The sequence below is a fragment of the Periophthalmus magnuspinnatus genome, chromosome 8 (assembly GCF_009829125.3).
Source record: "Periophthalmus magnuspinnatus isolate fPerMag1 chromosome 8, fPerMag1.2.pri, whole genome shotgun sequence".
NCBI lineage: Eukaryota > Metazoa > Chordata > Actinopteri > Gobiiformes > Gobiidae > Periophthalmus > Periophthalmus magnuspinnatus.
Window position 1 is genome coordinate 20,389,909 of NC_047133.1, and position 18,606 is coordinate 20,408,514.

Genomic DNA, 18,606 nt, shown 5'->3' on the forward strand with positions numbered 1-18,606 from the left:
ACATGAGGGTCCTCTGGATGCAGGTCTGCAGCTTGATCCTTCTTGAAGGACCAGACCGCAGCAATGGAGGAGAGAAATCCGGTTCACCCTTTCACAATACATGCACAAACGGCGCATATGTTCTGTTTATATTTAAAGCATTTATATTGTATTCATTATACATTATTATTTTATACTGATGCAACATATCACTCATATTACAAAGATTATATAAAGTTTAAATTATCGGTACATTTTGACTTGATCAACAATTTGATCAACTGACACTAAATTGAAATAGGCTGCATGCAAATAGATGGGATATTATATTACATATATTTTCTATTTATTAACAATAAACCGCAATAAACAACGCAGTCGCAGACACACACAATCAGACTCAGCTCCCAAACACTAGAGGGCGCTGTTGCTTTCTCGATTGTGTTTATACTAAAACAAAGATGGCGGATTCGGAGGAGCCTAAAGCAGGATCATGCACTTTTCTGTTCAAAAAATCCACCAAGAAGTTCTCCGGCCGAAAGAGAAAAGCGAGCGACAGTGAAAAAGAAGGTAGAACAGCAGTGTACCTTTTACCTGTAGTTTTTAGCCCGGCTCCTAACGCAGTACAGCTTTTGCTGAAATCTAGCGCTCATCATTTATCCTGCAATGAGCACTCTTGTTCCCCGACTATTTTTAATTGTCCCAATAAGTCTACATGTATCTCTCCTCTGTAATATATATTCTTGTTGATATTAATCATATTTTCAGCATTTTAGTTATGTGATGTGAAGATCTAAGTCTAATAATTGTAAAGATATGGTGATGTTGTGGTCAGTGGCTGAATCGGAAAAAAATCGGATAATTATCGGATTTTTTGAGTTATAAGATTTTTAAAGTGGAAACCGCTAAATCATCTGATTTCTTTTATATCTTGGTACCTCTCATAACTCACAGCATACCAGAATTTGCGGTTTGCTTGTTATTTAATCCTAAAGGTCCTGAAATCAGATAATAATTAGATTTTGGTGTGCATGTGAATATAGCCACTCTATTTTCAAGTTAGTATGAGTTCAATGCCAGTCTGAGTTATTTGTAACAGTCTTTTCAGCATTAACACAATACAAACTAGTGTCACTATCAAGTCTCACTGAAGTCACGTATATTGTGTGTGCTTAGATGGTAGTAGCGATGAAGAGGAGAGTGCAGTGGTCAGAAGAGACCGAAAGGAGGGCAAGGCCAACCCCATGATTCAAAAGGTAAGCTGTAAAAAATGTTCTTAATAATTCAAATATGTATTGTATTTATTTAACTGGGATTTCATTTTGTCCAGACTAAAAAAATTGAGAAGAAAACTGCTGTGTCCAGTGACAGTGATGAGGAGAAAGAGGGGAAAGTCACAGTTGCCTATAAATCCACCCGATCAGCAGTGAGTTTTGACTATTTACTGTTACTATATTATTAAAGGTACATTATGTAACCTTTCTAGCAACCTGCTTGTCCTTGGAAGAAGATATTGCTTTGCCTAGCATCTTCCACAGTATGGCATTATTTTGAACCTCTCCATAGAGATAAACAGGCAGTGTACGCTCCTTCAGAAAAGTTACACTGTGCAACTCTAAAATATCTACTTAACCCCCTGTTAAAATGTTAGCAGTATTGCTTTGTGTTGTCTTGTATTTATTCAATCTTGTACTTTTTAGAAACCAGAAGGACCAGAGGACATGGGAGCTACAGCCACATATCAACTGGACACAGAGAGAGATAATGATGCACAAGCCATTTTTGAGAGGAGCCAGAAAATTCAAGAGGTGAGAAGAAGAAAACTTTCCCAGTCATTAACATGAAGTTGAATGTTTTAAGATTCTCTAAAGCCTAAATTATGCATGCAGAGAACTGGACAGTATTTTTTCTTTCAAGTAAGCAAGTACTTTACCCTTAACAGGAGATATCTGGCAAAGAAGATGATAAAATTTACCGTGGAATAAACAATTATCAAAAATTCATTAAACCAAAGGACACAACCATGGGCAATGCATCCTCTGGAATGGTCAGGTGAGCTCAGTCAACGAGTTTATTTTAGTAAATGGAGTGTGTATGTCATTTTAACATACCCCTCTTAAACTTTAAAGTGCTTTACAGAATGAGTTACTTTGCTATATAAAAAAATTATTATTACAGAAAAGGGCCAATTCGTGCTCCTGAACATCTAAGGGCGACAGTTAGGTGGGACTACCAGCCAGACATCTGCAAAGACTACAAAGAGACTGGCTTCTGTGGTTTTGGAGGTATGTACATAGAACAAACTTTAATAATAAATAAAGTAGTAATTATTATTATGTTGTCTTTTTGTTTGCACTATCAGACAGCTGTAAATTCCTTCACGACCGGTCGGACTACAAACATGGATGGCAAATTGAGAGGGAATTGGAGGAGGGCAGATACGGAGCTAATGGTGAGTTGTGTAAAGTGTTTTACTAACATGAATAGTGCTAATATTTACAAAAGTTCTTTATAGCCTATGTTCTTTAAATTGCAGAGGAGGAAAATTATGAGGTGAGCAGTGATGAAGAAGATATGCCATTTAAATGCTTCATCTGTAGAGAGTCTTTCAAGAAACCCATCGTCACAAAGTAAATGTTTATTTTTTTATATTACTCATGTTTTGTATTCTACATTGTGTTGTGTTGATGTTTTATTTATTAATGATTTTTTCCAGATGCAAGCACTATTTTTGTGAAGCTTGTGCTCTTCAACATTACCGCAAGTCTAAACGCTGCTACGTGTGTAATACTCAGACCAATGGAGTCTTCAACCCGGCAAAAGGTTTAAAAAATAATACAGTAAAAGTACAGTACAGTAACATTTTATAAAAATCACTTAAAACTCAGATCAGTTTTCCCTTTATTTCAGAGTTGATGGCCAAGATGGAAAAACACAATGCAGCTTTAGCCGACCAACCTCCATCAGAAGAGGAAGATTAAACACGCCCCCTGCTCTTTGTTTCTGTGTCTGTGTAAACTTTGAATAAACATTTTTTTAGATAGTGAACCATGTTTGTCTCACACTTTCAAGTTAACAATATTTATTACATAAACGTAACATTTGCCACACACTACTTTGCTCTCACTTTCAGTTACATGCAGCCAGACAAAACAAGCACCAATAGAACATTCACGATAAAAGAACATCAAGCCCAGATTCATGTCCAAGGAAAAGCTATCCACTGTGGTCCTCAAACTGTGGTCCGGCTACCACTGGTGAACTGGTGTACTGATAATGACTTTAAAATAGATACTGTGTTATATGAAGTTCTGTCTGAATTTAGAGCTTAGTCAAATCCAGATTACTTTGTTCTAGTTAAAATCTTTACTTAAAAACTGTTTCTAGAGGAGGCCTCCTACTTGTTTCCTTTGACTGAAATGTTTCACAATTTGGCATTAAACTTGCCTACCTCTATAGAGACATGAAGGTGACTACCAGGTTACCATGTCAAATTACAAGTCAGATCTGTGGAGGTGTCCCCCACTCACATGAACAACATGACTCCTGTAATTGAATAAATACATCAGTTCAATGCCATACTGTGTACACTCCAAGCAAAGCAGTAAGTAAAATCTCCACCAAGACCAGCAGGTGGCAGAACCATTATCAGAAAAGTTACATAGTGCACCTTTAAGCTCTAGTTGTTGTAGCTTCCTTCTGGTTTATCGCCTGTTTATACATCATTTTGTCACTATTTATACAAGTCACTACATATCTTGATAGAGACAGTAGAGTTTGTCTTATTGAGGTCCATTTAGTGTAGAGGTGTGAGTGAAGAGTTTGAGAACCAGTTATTTGCTAAACAACTTAACCGAGCTACAATAGTGAGTAAAAAAGCCAACGGTATAGTTTCTGTAACATGGTCTGAGAAAGATGTCTACATGTTTTTGAAGTTATTTTCCTTCTGGACAAGCTGCAGAAAAGCCAAAAGTTACCCGTGTCCTCTGCAGCAGGGGCCAGTGTAAACCCTTTGTGATCTGACCGTCTAGACAAGAGGTAACAGTTTGCAGTAGCAGCATCCCACTGGTCAGTTTGGGATAGAAACCTGGATTGATCCTGCTGTTTTTGGTTACGCGGGCTCAAGTGAATACAATCTGAACAGGGATATGCCAGGGGACAGGGCAGAGGCCATCAGTGCAAGTCCTGTGCATATAGAGCGAAAGCGCCGTGCAAGAGACAAGAGGCATCTGGCTGCTGGCTTTAACTCGTCAAACAGCAACTCCTTTACATTTGTACTATTTACATCAAAACTGTTAAAAAAAAATTCTCAGGTTTTCAAGTGTTCATAAGTAACCTATGGGTGCGGTCCCAGTATAATGTCCTTTGTCAGAAATCCCAATCGTCCACATCCAGGTGACTGAGGCCGGACTCCAGACTGGCCAGAGCCGAGGGGGAGTCCTGCGCCTGGAGCTCAAAACTGGTGATGGGGGTCACGGGCCGCAAGAGCTCCGGGAGTGCCTCCGAGGGACGCCGCTTAATCTGAGGGGAAAGAAACAGAATTTAAACATTTAAGGTATGTTTATTTAGAGGTTGTGTGAAAATGTGGCCATAAAACAAAAACATGATTATCAAGTAAATAATTTCTTTTAATTCTTCTAAATCACACTGTATATATACTTTTTACTGTGCTTGAAGAAACAGCTCTATGAATGTTATTATTTATGTCAAGTGAAAATTTTGATAATAATTTGGGGAAATCTCTTGCATATTTTGGCATGAAATTGTATACTACTGAGTCACCATGGTTTAACCTTGTGTAAGTTACCGTGATAATTAAGTAATCCAAATGTGCACATTTTTTAACTTCTGAATTTTGGATTTTGTGTTGATATCAGAGCACCAGTACTTATGATCCCAGACAGACACAGCTTTGCACCCACCTGTTTAAAGAAAGGATGTCCTAACAGAGTTGTGGCAGATGGCCTGGAAGGAGCAATTAAACATTGTTAGAATGATATCTTTCTTTGTCTCCTGTGTAAGTGACCTCAGTGTCTAACCTTTTCTCAGGGTCACGCTGTAAACACATCTCCACAAAAGAGTGGAAGTGAGGGGAGAAGGTGCGGTTGTAAGGGTGCCCCCCTGAGGTGGAGGCGTGGTCTCCATTTGAGTGCCTCACCCCTCCGGCTCCAGGACCCTCACAGATCCCAGAGTCGGCCCCCGAGCGTGATGGCTTCATGGACAGCTCCTCAGGCGGGATCGTGGTGGTGTCCAACAAACATGGTACTGTGCCATTCAGCTTTTCTAATAACATCTAAAGATCATAACAAAAAGTAAATAAAGTAAATACTATAGACAACATATATAATGAAAAGTGCACTACGTAACTTTTCTGGTGAGGGATTCATGGAGATGTTATTGATTTGCCTGGAGTGGTCAGTGTGGAATGAAACTTCTATATTATATTATATATATAAGTGTTTCTATGGCTAAAATACCTAAAAACATGCATTCTTCTAACACAGAGCACTTTTAACCTCAGAGCTTTGTAGTTGCAGTATTTCTTACCTGTGTGGGAGGCATGTCTTTAAAGGGAACATGTCCATTGGCTAGTTCACATGCTGTGATACCCAGGCTGTAAATATCTGAGCGGGAGTCATAGCCCTCAAGGTTCTGTAATAAAATTCAAGTTTGTTTATATAGTATTTTAAAACAACTTCAGCTGCTTCAAGCAAAACAAATATACAGATAATACAATACATAGGGAAAAAAAAACAAAACTGTAAAACACCAAGACATCCTGTCTAGCTAATATTAAATGCCAGGGAGAAGAGGTGGGTTTACAGTCTTAGCTGGTCTGACCTCAGGGCTCTGGTTGGAGTATAGGGCTACAGTAACTCCCTCAAATAAAGAGGACCCATAGAGTGCAGACATTTAAACAGAATGAACAATATTTTGAATTGCATCCAATATGAATAGTGTGAAACTAGTGCAGAAAAACAAATGAACTAAGATTAAATATTTGGTGGGGGCATTTTTCAGTCACAGTAGAGTGGTCGTCAGTTAAAAAGGACACCAAACAATAATATTAATATGCCAGGTTTTTGGACCCAATCCTTGATGAATAATGATTCAGTTCAAAATATGCAGATTTTGCTGTTGAATTATTTCTTTCAAAAATGGTGACTCACCCATAGAAAGTGTTATATTTATTCTAGACGCTTGTGGATATGGTCTATAAGAATAAACACTGTATGTAAACAATACCTGCTGTAAGACTTCAGGGCTGAGCCAGGGCAGGACCTTGATGCTGTACTGGGGGAAGTCGTGGACCACCCTGACCCTTTGTCCGTGACGTATCAGACTGAAAATACTGCGCAGACCGGACATGCAGACTTGGCCATCTGCTGAGATCAGTACATGGCTGGCCTTCACACTCCTACACAAGCAACAGTTTGAATTAATAACTGCCAAAACATGAGCAACTATAACACATTTTGAACTATGATATATAGCTAGAGAAAAAATATTACAATAAATAATAATAAATGATAATATTGCAGACTAGGGAAGTCATGATAACAAAATTTGAAGTTCGATATATATATATTGCTAAACTAAATATCAATAAACAACAGTACTGAAACTAATTTATGCCACTGATACAAAAACTCAAGAGCAGATTTAATCCACAAAAACTATTATAAAACAAAACTATGAGCTGCAATAAATACGCAGCAAAATGAAACACTTTAGTAATTTGTTTGCATCTAGAGTGAATCATAGATATTATTAATTCAACCTTTCAGAGCTTAAATCTCATCTTATAGCCAAAAAATAAACAAAAATCTCCCAGGAGTGAAAAGTACACATATATATATATATATACATAATAAATACTGACGCAAAAAATATTGTTCCAGCTATTATATATTAAGTAAATACAGTATTTATCATGGCTGGTCTATTGAAAACTACTTCATGACAAACAAAAGCCAAAGCCTTATAATTCCAGTAGACAATTTTCTAAGCTGCAAGAAATAGCAAGTTTTAAACAGATTTCGATTTCGTAGTAACTATAGAGTAATACAGCCTGTTGTTGATAACAGAAGGGATTGTCTCTGCTCACCTGTGGACATATCCCATGTGGTGGATGTATTCTAGGGCTTTGAGCATCCCCAATAAAATATATGCAATAGTCAACTCCCCCATACCATCAGTGAAGTGGGAGCAGATGAGGTCTCTCGCTGAGCCTGAAAGTAATTTAAACAAGTTAAAATCAAAATGTAGTGCAAAATATTAGAGCAGTTATGTATAGGTTTTTTACCATAAGCCATGAAGGGAGTGATAACCCACAGCTCATTTTCAGCAATAAAAATACTCTTGTAAGGAAGAATACTGGGATGGTGGAACAACTTGGACACATGCAGTTCACCCTGTTGTAGAGAAAAAGCATATTTTTAAACTTCCCACAAAGCAATGTTCGGAACTTGATCTCTTTGTTGAGAAACTGAGTCCATACAAACCTGCAAGTATGTGACCATGTCGTTGGTGCAGGACTCCAGGTCAATGCGTCGTATGGCCACATGTTCCCCTGTAGGTCTGTACTGAGCGAGGTTTACTGTCATCAGCTGATCCAGACCCCGGCCTTTAACCCAAAACTTTTATTCAACCAGTGCTTTAAACACTTACAATTATGTTTTTGGAATTTGAATTACAATTAAATTGGTTGTGATGTTTTGATGTCTGGTGGCAGTAGGTGATGGTTTATTAGTTTCTGAACATGTTTCTGAACATGAGTTGTTTCATGAATATAGAGATTATGATTAACGCAGTGGTGGAAAGTAACAAAGTAAAACTAGTTAAATACGGTACTGTACTAAAGTATACATTTTAGGTATCTGCACTTAAGAAAATTTTAAAGTGGATATTTTTCTACTTTTACTTCACTACATTTGTGAGCGGATATCTGTACGTTCTACTCCGCTACAGTTTTTAACAGAACTGAAAAGTAAGAAGTATTTTTTATTATTGTTTGAGACCTTCTAAAAAGGAATATGGACTTTTAACACTTTTATAATTTGAGCAAACAAAAATATGCAAAAACAGCTAGAAAAAACAATTGATTCAACTGTTTCTATTGAACAAAATTCAACATAAATCTTGAGCAAAATCACATTTGAAGCCTTATAAGACCTCAAAATATGCGCAAAATACTTCAAGTACTTGTACCAGTAGGCTACATAGTATGTGTTTGCTTAACATTTGCTGCACACAGCTCTTACCATTTTCCTTTTTACTTAAATGCTTTAGAGAATGGCATTCATTTTCTTTTATTATATTCCTGACTATAAACACTATATATAGATACTATTAGGATTATTAGGAATAAACATCAATTATGAACATAAAACAGCATAATGTTCCTCCCTTATGTGCAGGGATATTAAGCGTGCAGTTGGCCATTCCACTGACAGTCCTATGCAGGTGGGAGTGTTACCGATAATAGTGAGGGGCTCGTAGGCGCTGAGGTCGGGGAGGAAGCTGCCCATGGTGTCCCGGCGCGGCAGGGAGGTCAAACTCTCCGCACTGTCCTCATGGGCCTAGGGCAGACACACACAAGCAGCGTGAATGGATTGGAGAATTACTGGAGCAATACTAGAATTTAATGCTTCATTTACTGGTACTTTTACTATTATTTCCATTGTTGAATTGATTATCCTCAAGGCAATAAATCTGTTTTTGTGATCAAATCAGAACACTACTGTGCTCTTTGTAAACGTATCACCTGAACAGCATGTTTAGATATTTCATAATAATATGCTTTCATTAATATTGTTTATAGTGGGGACTCCTGAGTCTAATTGATGGAAATGACAAATAATTGGCAGTGAACACAAAATAAAGCATGTCGCATGTCTATCTGATCTGTTTCCATGGTGACTGTGGGCAGGAAGTGAATGAGAGCAAAAGCCTCAAATGACATCAGTCAGATCAAGTTTACATTTTTTGCACAAACTGGGCAAAATGTAACATTACGTTTATTCATGCTCTGGCAGTTATAATTTCTTAGATCCGATCAAATGGCTTGTGGGCTGCCATTTTGATCAGATACAGAAAAAGATGGCCATGCATGGCTAAAGCTGACACATGGCAGTTTATCTATCTACATCCATCAGCCTGCAGAGATTCACAGAAACACAGGAGACCAGTCATACTGTCGACTGAACAGCAGCTGTCACCAAACCCACATAAAACAACACCAAACGTCTGAGAGAACTAGGTTCAGTGGAAGAACAACATCAAACCCTGTTAAAACAAACAAGATTTTAACTGCACAACTGGTAAAGCAAGCTACAAAGTGTACAAGAGTGAATAATAGTTTTGATCTTTTAAGCTGTTACAACAAACAAAGATTACAATCACTCAGTGTCTATAATTTATTCAGTGTATTGACTGTACCCTGTCCCGGTGCTGGGAGTGAGGTGGGGTGGTTTTCTAAACGGGTCAGTGTCATGGAATGATTGCTCATGCATGCATTTAGTGCAGAGCCTTTAGTGACACTGGTCTGTGCGCACACACATGCTCGCACACACACACAAAGGCAGGTTGGACATGGAGATGCAGTGACAGGAGTACCACACTTACTTTCCTGTGAGAGAGTCCCTGAGCTTGCTCTGGGGCAGAGAAACGATGTCAATGACATAAAGACATGAACAAAAGAGAAGAGGGTCTGTGTTTGCAGCAGCTCAAGGGATGGCCGCCACAGGCCTGAATGGGCCAACAATAAATGATAAATAATAATAATATAATCTGTTATACTGAACTCCAACCATGGCTAAAATAATAAAAAAAGCTTAATAAAAAGCAAGAAAAATCTGGCTCAGAGCTGCTGGAGGGTCTTCAGATATGGATGAAATGCAAAAAAGCAAGCATGCAGGATTGTGAACAGCCATTTAAAATATGGGGAAATGTTTAATAAAAATGTACTTGTAACTTGTAACCAGAGTGGCTTTAGAAAAAAATATAATTGTAATTTCAGGGATAAAAATGTGCTTGTTTTTCAAAAAAATGCTGCAACAAGAAACATCTATTTGTACTTTATACTACACCCCCCCCCCCCCCCCCAAAAAATAAATAAATAAAATAAATAAAAATATAAATAAATAAATAATAAAATAAAAAATCACATAAATATTTTCAAAACAAGCCCATAAAAGCTCATAGCAGAAGCATGTCACTGTGGCAAAAGCATGAACCTTGTCCAACCTGAAAATAGATTTGATGCTTTAATGAAAGCAAAGTAAAGCATTGATGAAAACACTATAAATAGCTTTAATAGGTGATTTTTTTTTTTTTTTTTTTATTACAGCCTGATTTGTGTTTTGTGTTCTCACCTCCAAAAAACTCCAAATCCCACAGGCTCTCCACACTCAATTTCTCAGTAACCCAGCGCTGACAGAAAAAGACCAATCAGAGAGGAATGAAGGAAAAAAGGAGGAAAAAAGGAGGAGAAAAGGACGAGAAGATGAGGGCATAAGCAACAGAACAAAAAGTGCACACAAAACTCGGTGAAATTCACTTACAAGAAACGACATTGAGTCCTCTTGTATTTGAAACTTTATAACGTTGAAACCCACGAGATGACTATATTCATGAAAAAGAAACAACATTATAAAAATCATTCCTATGCCATGAATAAGGTCACTGATATTAGGTTGATTGTGGTTCCTAAATCTTCCTAAATGAAATCAACCCACTCCCACATTCACATACATTTGGTAAATTTACACCGACGCAAGAACTGCAGACAAATGCAGATTTAATTGAATTACTCACATTTAGCTGTTGCTAAGCCTTCGCTAATGGTTCGCTTCGCTAACGTGCAATGCCGTTAGCCAAGTCCTATGATGATAATAAAGATCGTAGTGATTCACGGTGCAGTCCCCTACCTTTTCTCTTTTGCGATTATAAAAGCAGGCCAACCAGAATCGCATATTCATGAGATTTACTTCAGGAAAACATCTTTCTCAGTGGAGTGTTTTGTTGACATCACTCCTCTTGGTTAAGAAAAAAACACGGTACCATTTGCGTCGCGGAAAATCAACGACACGCCCAGACATTGTCAGCGCGTTTTGATGACGTAGCCGACCGTCGTCTCTGAAAATACAGAAACCATCGCTTCCAGAAAAAGGTTTTTGTTCAATATTAACTTTAATCAGGTGTTCAGAGAGGTTCTTTATAAACGGCATAAGCGCTGACACTACTCCAATCCCAACCAAGCAGTTAGCTATTTGCAATATGTCTATTTTACAGCTTTACCCGAATCTCGCTTGCGGCCTTGTAGCTAATGCTAAAGCTATAATGTTCTACATGTATTACTATAATAATGCTCATCAAATAATTCTACCAAAAGTGTTTAACAGTTTATAATAGTTATTCTACATTACAAGGTTTTCTAAGGACTAATGTTCTGTTCAAATATGCTCTATGCTGCTTCTAAAAATGAAACGCATGGGTTGTATAGGCTGATGTTTATATTTGCAGATGTATGTCGCACAGCGCCCGAGACCAAATATAATAATAACGGGAATGTACAATAAGTTGATGTTTGATATAATATGGCTAAAAAGTTACTCCATTTTAATTGACTTATTTTATATTGTGTATGTGACAAATGAGGATACATGTCCCCTTCTTGTTTCTTTTAGAGCACAATGAACTGGAATAAGGGCGGACAAGGTGTCAAACGAGGGTTTGGGTTTGGAGGTTTTGTCCTCGGAGGAAAAAAAGAGGAACCTCAACTTCCACAGAACTCTCACACATCATTTGGGGGCTCTGGATCTGGTGGAGGATATGGCAAAAACCAGCAGATGCCGTCCTTCTACAAAATAGGAACTAAACGAGCCAACTTTGATGAGGAAAATGCGTAAGTACCAGTTTTATTCATCTTAATTTGAAGTATCAGAATTCTGAATCTTAGTTGGTTACTCATGTACAGTTTTATTTGAAAGCTATTTTGAAGATGATGAAGAGGAAGCCAGCAACAATGTGGATCTGCCCTACATCCCAGCAGAGAACTCGCCTACACGTCAACAGATGAAGGCCGGTGGGGGATCAGACAGTGAAGATGACCCTTTGGATGCCTTTATGGCGGAAGTTGAGGTGACAAGAGAGAACTTTCTAAATTTTCTGTTTTAAAATGTGTGTTTATTCATGCACTTACATTATTTATGTTTGCTGTAGAGCCAAGCTGCAAGAGATATGAAGAAATTGGAGGAAAAGGAGAAAGAGAACCCTGACAAGTAAGACATTTTATGCACATTAGTTTATTAAATTTATATAGATTATGTGCCTTACATTTAGTCTGTATTTTATCATATCAGGTAAGTTAATTGCTTTTTATAGGGGTAAGGGGGCTTACGTGGGTGTGTGAACAAGCCGCAGGGAAGTTTTTTTTTCTCCGCTTTTCTTTTCAGGGGTATTCGTGATGACATTGAAGAGGAGGATGAACAAGTGAGTGAGCTCTCCACAGTCCATAGCCTTAAAGTATTATTGCTGCCCAGGGAGGTCTCCATATCACATATTCTTTCCATGTTATTTCTGCAGGTTGCATTGCCATCAATCTGAATTGTATATCCAATAATCCATAAGACAATATGCTCTGTGTATTAAAACTGGGGTACCCAAGTTTCATACAATGAAAAGAGAAAGTAGGTACATGCCACTCTAACTTGTTCTTGACTCATCTCTAGTATTCACATCAGTGCTTTTTCAGACTGCAAAGCATGGATGACCATCGTAATCCCACATGCATCACATAACATAACTCTTATTTTATAAGTGGATACAGCTGACATGGCAGTTTTACAAGGAAAACATTGGGTACCCCAACTTTAAAGAGCATGTTCAGTTTTTGGTCAGTTTTTTAAAGATTGGCCTTTGCAGCTGATGTCTTTTTTCAGTTTATTTGGCAGCTTTTGTGTTATGGTGGAATCTCCTTTAACACAATTGACTTTGCTCTCTGCAGGAAGCTTATTTCCGTTACATGGCAGAGAATCCAACTGCAGGGCTGACACAGGAGGAAGAGGAGGAAAACATTGACTATGACAGTGATGGAAACCCCATTCCCTCCACCACAAAGAAAATCATCATGCCCCTTCCACCCATTGACCACACGGAGGTAAAGCAAATTAATTAAATAAACAGGATCAGAGTAACTGCAGTATTTGTGAAAATGTTTTATTGAAATACATCTTTTTATAAACAGATTGATTATCCTCCATTTGAGAAAAACTTTTATCAAGAACACGAGGAGCTTAGTAGTCTGACTGGAACACAGGTTATAGAGCTCAGACAAAAACTGAATTTGAGGGTAAGTAAATAGAAATTTCAGTTTTCAAAGATGGTTGGATTCGTGTAATGTTTTTTTCTTTCAATAATGCCTTTTTTGTTTATTTAGGTTTCTGGGGCAGCTCCTCCAAAGCCTTGCACTAGCTTTGCCCATTTTAGCTTTGATGAACAGCTGATGCATCAAATCCGCAAATCTGAATACACACAACCAACGCCAATTCAGTGCCAGGTAAGAAAAGTCTGTTGAAAAAATAATTGCAGTGGCTTGAAAAATATTGATTGAACAATTGCTTTCTTTCCCTCCATTGTGTTTATAATCTAGGGTGTACCCATTGCATTGTCTGGCCGTGACATGATTGGCATCGCAAAAACTGGCAGCGGAAAAACTGCAGCCTTCATTTGGCCAATGCTGGTTCATATTATGGACCAGAAGGAGCTAGAGCAAGGAGAAGGTCCCATTGCAGTCATTGTCTGCCCAACAAGAGAGCTTTGTCAGCAGGTAAGATGGATACAGTGGGAGTAGGCCTGTCAAGACAACACATTTTGAAATGTGTCGGAAACCAATGATAATAATACAAGAGCACTTTACGTCACTGGTATAATAAGCCTATAGAATGGTAAACATAGTGAACCCTTTTTAAAAGAACCACTTCCTAAATAAAACATGACCTTCTATAGATAAGTAGTGTTAACCTTAATGTAAACTCTAGTACTTAGTATATGTAATTTCTCACACTCACGTTTCAGAGTACAATGATAAAGGAAAAAGCAAAATACAATACAGAAGTAGTTACTCAAGTCTGGCACATCAATTACAGAATGGCCAAATATGAGTAATTTTTGTTGTCCTCAAAGCATAAAGACATGAAGTAAAAAATATAATCAAATTAAAATTTTTCCTTAGATTCATGCAGAATGTAAGCGTTTTGGGAAAGCCTACTCATTGAGATCAGTGGCGGTTTATGGAGGTGGAAGCATGTGGGAGCAGTCCAAGGCTCTGCAAGAAGGAGCAGAAATAGTTGTATGCACTCCGGTAAGAAAACACTGGTCTAATTTGTTTTAGCTTGTCTGTCACACAATAACCACTTTATATAATCATGCTCAATAGGGTCGTCTCATTGACCATGTTAAAAAGAAGGCCACATCTCTACAGAGAGTCACGTATCTGGTATTTGATGAGGCTGATCGCATGTTTGATATGGGCTTTGGTAAGTTAATTCTTCAATAATCAAATAATAATTAAATGTCTACAATATATAGCCCATTAATAAACATTTGTGCCTTGTTATTTTCTAGAATACCAGGTTAGATCTATTGCCAGCCATGTGCGTCCAGACAGACAAAGTAAGTTTTTCACTCTCATAAGTCTATTTTTGTTGCAGTGATGCTAAATACTATTTTTGTTTGGTCTTTCACAGCCCTTCTGTTCAGTGCTACTTTCCGGAAGAAGATCGAGAGACTGGCCAGAGACATCCTGATTGATCCTATTCGTGTTGTGCAGGGAGACATTGGAGAGGTATATATAATACAGTTTGAATCTCCAACAGACTTCAGAAAACAAGTTCTGTTTTAAATTAAAGTCTAGCGTAGATGTTTTCCTTAGATGTAGATGTTACTAACAGACTATTATTTTTATAGTTCCTCTGATAACAATAATCAAGTTTTATTTTTGCAACAGTTTGAAATTGCTCAAGTAAGGGTTGCTTGAGGTTCAAGGCACAATAAGTAAGCAGACTGTAAAGTCAAATGCAAAAGAGCAGAAATATCACCTCATATCTTTATTTGGAAGTTAGCCCCTCAAGTGTCTGTCTGTTATATATTTAAACGGCTCTTTTACGTTCAAGCATTTAACACTTTTATTTTTAGATAACATCCTGATTTCTTATTTTGCACATTTTCAAGACGCCTATTTTGATATCCTTACCCATATTTGTTCTGTTTTTAGGCCAATGAGGATATTACTCAAGTGGTGGAGATGCTGCTCAGTCCTTCTGATAAGTGGACCTGGCTGACACGGAGGCTGGTTGAGTTCACGTCCACAGGCTCAGTCCTCATTTTTGTCACAAAGAAGGCAAACTCTGAAGAACTGGCCACAAACTTGACCCAGGAGGGCTACAGTCTGGGCCTGCTTCACGGAGACATGGACCAGAGTGAAAGGAACAAGGTCATTTCAGATTTTAAAAAGAAGAATCTGCCTGTTCTGGTGGCCACTGATGTAGCAGGTGAGTACACAGATGTATGTAAGAATAGTATTTTTGTACACAGTTTTAGGCACATCCAGTCCATCATTTTTGGTAAAGCACATTTTACCATTACAAATTCAATAAATGCCAACAGGACAGAGATTGATAAAGTTATAAACTAAAATATACATTGGTAGCTTAAATCCAGGAAATCAAATACTTTAAAAACAATAGAAAAAAAGTGGCCACCCTTAAAAACCACATTTTGAGAATTTAGAATAAATCTTACATTAGAAATGGCTGTTGGATCTGATGTAGCCCTAGCCTTCTTATGTTAATGTTGTTTACATCTCTCAGTATTGCTTTTATCAGTCTATTCAAGTCAATGTCATGCCCTCATCTGGTATCCTTTTAAACGAATCAACCCTCCTACCTACTTACAATTGTCATGGTGTTATACTGACTTCACCATGTTAATAGTAGACAGTAGACGTAGTATAGGTTTTCCTGATTAGTCTATATAATATTGTCCTGCATTAAACATTCTCTCTCTTGTTCAGCTCGTGGTCTGGATATCCCATCTATTCGCACAGTGGTGAACTATGACGTGGCCCGGGACATCGACACACACACGCACAGGATTGGTCGAACAGGTCGTGCTGGAGAGAAGGGCGTGGCTTACACTCTCCTCACCAGCAAGGACACTTCATTTGCTGGTGACCTGGTACGAAATCTGGAGGGAGCGAATCAGGCAGTCTCCAAGGAGTTGATGGATTTAGCCATGCAGGTAAGAGTTTAAAAATAGACAGTGTCATACAGTTGTAAACGTTTGAATGGTTGCCATTTTAATCCTCTTTTTAGAATCCCTGGTTCAGAAAATCCAGATTCAAGGGAGGTAAAGGGAAGAAGTTGAACATTGGTGGAGGTGGTCTTGGTTACAAGGAAAGGCCAGGCCTTGGAGCTGACAGTTCAGTAAGTTTGTATATAAAGTCACACACATATAGTCTATGAAATTATTAGTACCTTACTGAAACAGAGTATAAACAGAAAAACGTCTAAATATGTTTATGTGCTTTTCAGGGCAGTAGCAGCAGTATAATGTCTTCTAGCAGTTATGAAGGCTACACCAAACCAACTACAGGAGCAATGGGAGATCGAATAGCTGCGATGAAACAAGCCTTTCAGGTATGCACAAAAAATCAGTTTATTCAGTCCTTTTGTCAGAAAAATTATATTTTAAGGCAGCACAATACACCACAATCAGATCACAATTTCAATTTGAGTTGGCAGTGGCTGCAGTTTATTCAGATAATAAAAGGTCTTGCTGCACCTGTAGAAAACATGTTCTGAAAGTGGTTGTTTTAGCTAATATGTAAATATTTCTCAAATGAGTTCCTGGAGTTGTTAATATTTACAATGTGCACTCTGATCAGAAACTTATTTTTGAAACATATATTGCATCTAATTGTAATTTGATTTTTTTCTCCATAAATTGTTAATCCTACTAGATTTATAATTATTTTACCTTCCCTCTCTGCCCTTTTTAGGCTCAGTACAAAAGTCACTTTGTTGCTGCTACGGGTCACGCTCCAAAACTCAGCACAAAGTCGAGCAGCACCTCCGGCTGGACCAGTGCGGGCAGCCTCAGCTCTATACCAACAGAGGCCGCCAGCAGCCCCAAGATGTCTGGCTTCACCAGTGCAGGCACTCTTAGCTCCATCCCCAATATTCAACCCAGTATTCAGCCAAGCCCCCAGCCCCTTTACCCACCTCCACCCCCCAAAGACAGCTCCCGGGACAGATATGGGGACGACCGCGGGCGCCATGGAGATGACCGGGGACGTCACAGCGACAGTCACCATCGCCACAGTGACAGAGGCCATGGTGATGATCGCTACGGGAGCAGGGATCGGCACGGAGACAGTGACAGGGATAGGGACCGCCACGGAGACCGGGATCGCCACAGCAGCACTAGTAGCAGCCGTCATAGCGATAGTCGGCATAGTGACAGTCGGAATGGAGACGGAAGCAGGAGGGACAGGGAGGAGAGGAGAAGTGACAGAGATGGAGATAGGGATGATGGTTTTGCCGTTCCAGATCCACCCAAAAAGAGAAAAAGCAGATGGGACAGCTAATTCAGAAAGTATAGCTGTGAATAGGAGGAAAGACAAGAATCAAAAATTGGTTGCAATTACATAGTTTAATTGAGGTGGAGGGCAGGTTTGAATTCCATGCTAGTATTTTCATAGATTATGGTTTAAATCTCTGCAGTTACCAGGCCTGTAGATAAGAAACACAATTTTACACACAGTAACCAAGCCAAGTAGATGGTATAACGAAATACATCTGGATCTGGATTTGTGGATCTTCTGTTCAGTTATGTCTTCTAAAAATAGTATACTGAACACTGCCCTCCATCTTGTGTTTTTAACATCATACCACTTTGTAGAGCATGAATGCAACCTATACAAGGAAGAGAAAAATAAGAAAATAAGACATGCAAAATCACAGGTAGGTCTGAGTCAAGGGAGGAGTGCTGATCAGAAGCAGGCACAGAATAAACATGTGGACTTGAACGCATCACTTTAGGGCTATCCCAAGTTTATCCAAGAGATCAACACAAACAGTTTAGAGCAGTCGCTGTACATACACCATTGAAACTATTGTCAACATGAAACATAAAACAATAGGATTAAGCAATAGAAAAGTCTGAAAATACTACTAGGATGTCTGTTTTGATTCTGTATTTTTTGTTAAGGGCCTGAATGTGTGTATCATCTGTTAATTCTCACATGCAAATTAACCTGTTTCAGTGATGCTTCATAAGGACGGCATTCAACAAGAAAACCCTGTATCTTTTTCCTTTACGTGCTCAAGTTTTAGTAAAGTGCCTTCTCCTGGCATTTAGTGTTGGTTATTTAGCGTGTCTATGATTTTGTTGTTTGTTAAAAAATATATTTAATGTGTTAATCATCACATTGAGGTTTTGATAAAATATTTCTTTTGTCATTGGCTCTTTGTTTGGTTTGAAATCCACAACAGTAGTAAGTTATTTCACACTTCTATTAGAATAGCCACAAAATGCATTATCATTCAACAACAGATTTCAGTT

General features: G+C 38.3%; 3 protein-coding genes across 7 annotated transcripts; 2 read left to right on the top strand and 1 right to left on the bottom strand.

Moving 5' to 3' along the window:
- The first annotated feature begins 425 nt into the window (after positions 1 to 425).
- rnf113a (ring finger protein 113A) lies at positions 426 to 3,027 on the top strand. The gene is made up of 10 exons (XM_033970723.2): positions 426 to 549; positions 1,156 to 1,235; positions 1,310 to 1,405; positions 1,680 to 1,787; positions 1,922 to 2,031; positions 2,158 to 2,264; positions 2,342 to 2,431; positions 2,516 to 2,609; positions 2,696 to 2,802; positions 2,890 to 3,027. Exons 1-10 carry the CDS (start codon positions 441 to 443, stop codon positions 2,958 to 2,960), a joined length of 972 nt encoding a protein of 323 aa, XP_033826614.1. The 5' UTR covers positions 426 to 440; the 3' UTR covers positions 2,961 to 3,027.
- Positions 2,849 to 11,059, bottom strand: strada (STE20 related adaptor alpha). 4 transcript variants are annotated; one of them, XM_033970720.2, is made up of 13 exons: positions 10,911 to 11,059; positions 10,545 to 10,605; positions 10,356 to 10,413; positions 9,607 to 9,635; positions 8,459 to 8,561; positions 7,485 to 7,606; positions 7,286 to 7,394; positions 7,088 to 7,211; positions 6,226 to 6,397; positions 5,527 to 5,631; positions 5,019 to 5,272; positions 4,902 to 4,944; positions 2,849 to 4,500 (listed from the first exon to the last, which is right to left on the bottom strand). In XM_033970720.2, the coding sequence occupies exons 2-13, from the start codon at positions 10,554 to 10,556 to the stop codon at positions 4,348 to 4,350; spliced, it is 1,284 nt and encodes a 427-aa protein (XP_033826611.1). In that variant the 5' UTR covers positions 10,557 to 10,605; positions 10,911 to 11,059; the 3' UTR covers positions 2,849 to 4,347. The 4 variants fall into 4 exon arrangements, with proteins under 4 accessions (XP_033826611.1, XP_033826612.1, XP_033826613.1 ...); XM_033970721.2 differs by lacking the exons at positions 9,607 to 9,635; positions 10,356 to 10,413 and having other exon boundaries at positions 10,911 to 11,058; XM_033970722.2 differs by lacking the exons at positions 9,607 to 9,635; positions 10,911 to 11,059 and having other exon boundaries at positions 10,545 to 10,607.
- ddx42 (DEAD (Asp-Glu-Ala-Asp) box helicase 42) lies at positions 11,054 to 18,506 on the top strand. 2 transcript variants are annotated; one of them, XM_033970716.2, is made up of 18 exons: positions 11,054 to 11,152; positions 11,670 to 11,887; positions 11,973 to 12,123; positions 12,205 to 12,263; positions 12,438 to 12,474; positions 12,989 to 13,141; positions 13,229 to 13,333; positions 13,421 to 13,540; positions 13,634 to 13,810; positions 14,216 to 14,344; positions 14,420 to 14,519; positions 14,608 to 14,655; positions 14,730 to 14,827; positions 15,257 to 15,533; positions 16,055 to 16,281; positions 16,356 to 16,466; positions 16,575 to 16,679; positions 17,042 to 18,506. In XM_033970716.2, the coding sequence occupies exons 2-18, from the start codon at positions 11,676 to 11,678 to the stop codon at positions 17,627 to 17,629; spliced, it is 2,697 nt and encodes an 898-aa protein (XP_033826607.1). In that variant the 5' UTR covers positions 11,054 to 11,152; positions 11,670 to 11,675; the 3' UTR covers positions 17,630 to 18,506. The 2 variants fall into 2 exon arrangements, with proteins under 2 accessions (XP_033826607.1, XP_055079873.1); XM_055223898.1 differs by lacking the exons at positions 11,054 to 11,152; positions 11,670 to 11,887; positions 12,438 to 12,474 and having other exon boundaries at positions 12,046 to 12,123; positions 17,042 to 18,445.
- Positions 18,507 to 18,606: the final 100 nt, after the last annotated feature.

Bases quoted from the DNA above. Each gene is read 5' to 3' on its own strand.
- rnf113a (XM_033970723.2), top strand. From the start codon at position 441: ATGGCGGATTCGGAGGAGCCTAAAGCAGGATCATGCACTTTTCTGTTC. The intron at 1,406-1,679 runs GTGAGTTTTGAC...TGTACTTTTTAG, and splicing joins ATAAATCCACCCGATCAGCA to AAACCAGAAGGACCAGAGGA. The intron at 2,610-2,695 runs GTAAATGTTTAT...GATTTTTTCCAG, and splicing joins AAGAAACCCATCGTCACAAA to ATGCAAGCACTATTTTTGTG.
- strada (XM_033970720.2), bottom strand. The intron at 7,607-8,458 runs GTAACACTCCCA...TTTGGGTTAAAG, and splicing joins CGAGCCCCTCACTATTATCG to GCCGGGGTCTGGATCAGCTG. The intron at 4,945-5,018 runs GTTAGACACTGA...TGCTCCTTCCAG, and splicing joins CAGCGTGACCCTGAGAAAAG to GCCATCTGCCACAACTCTGT.
- ddx42 (XM_033970716.2), top strand. From the start codon at position 11,676: ATGAACTGGAATAAGGGCGGACAAGGTGTCAAACGAGGGTTTGGGTTT. The intron at 12,475-12,988 runs GTGAGTGAGCTC...TGCTCTCTGCAG, and splicing joins TTGAAGAGGAGGATGAACAA to GAAGCTTATTTCCGTTACAT. The intron at 16,282-16,355 runs GTAAGAGTTTAA...TCCTCTTTTTAG, and splicing joins TGATGGATTTAGCCATGCAG to AATCCCTGGTTCAGAAAATC.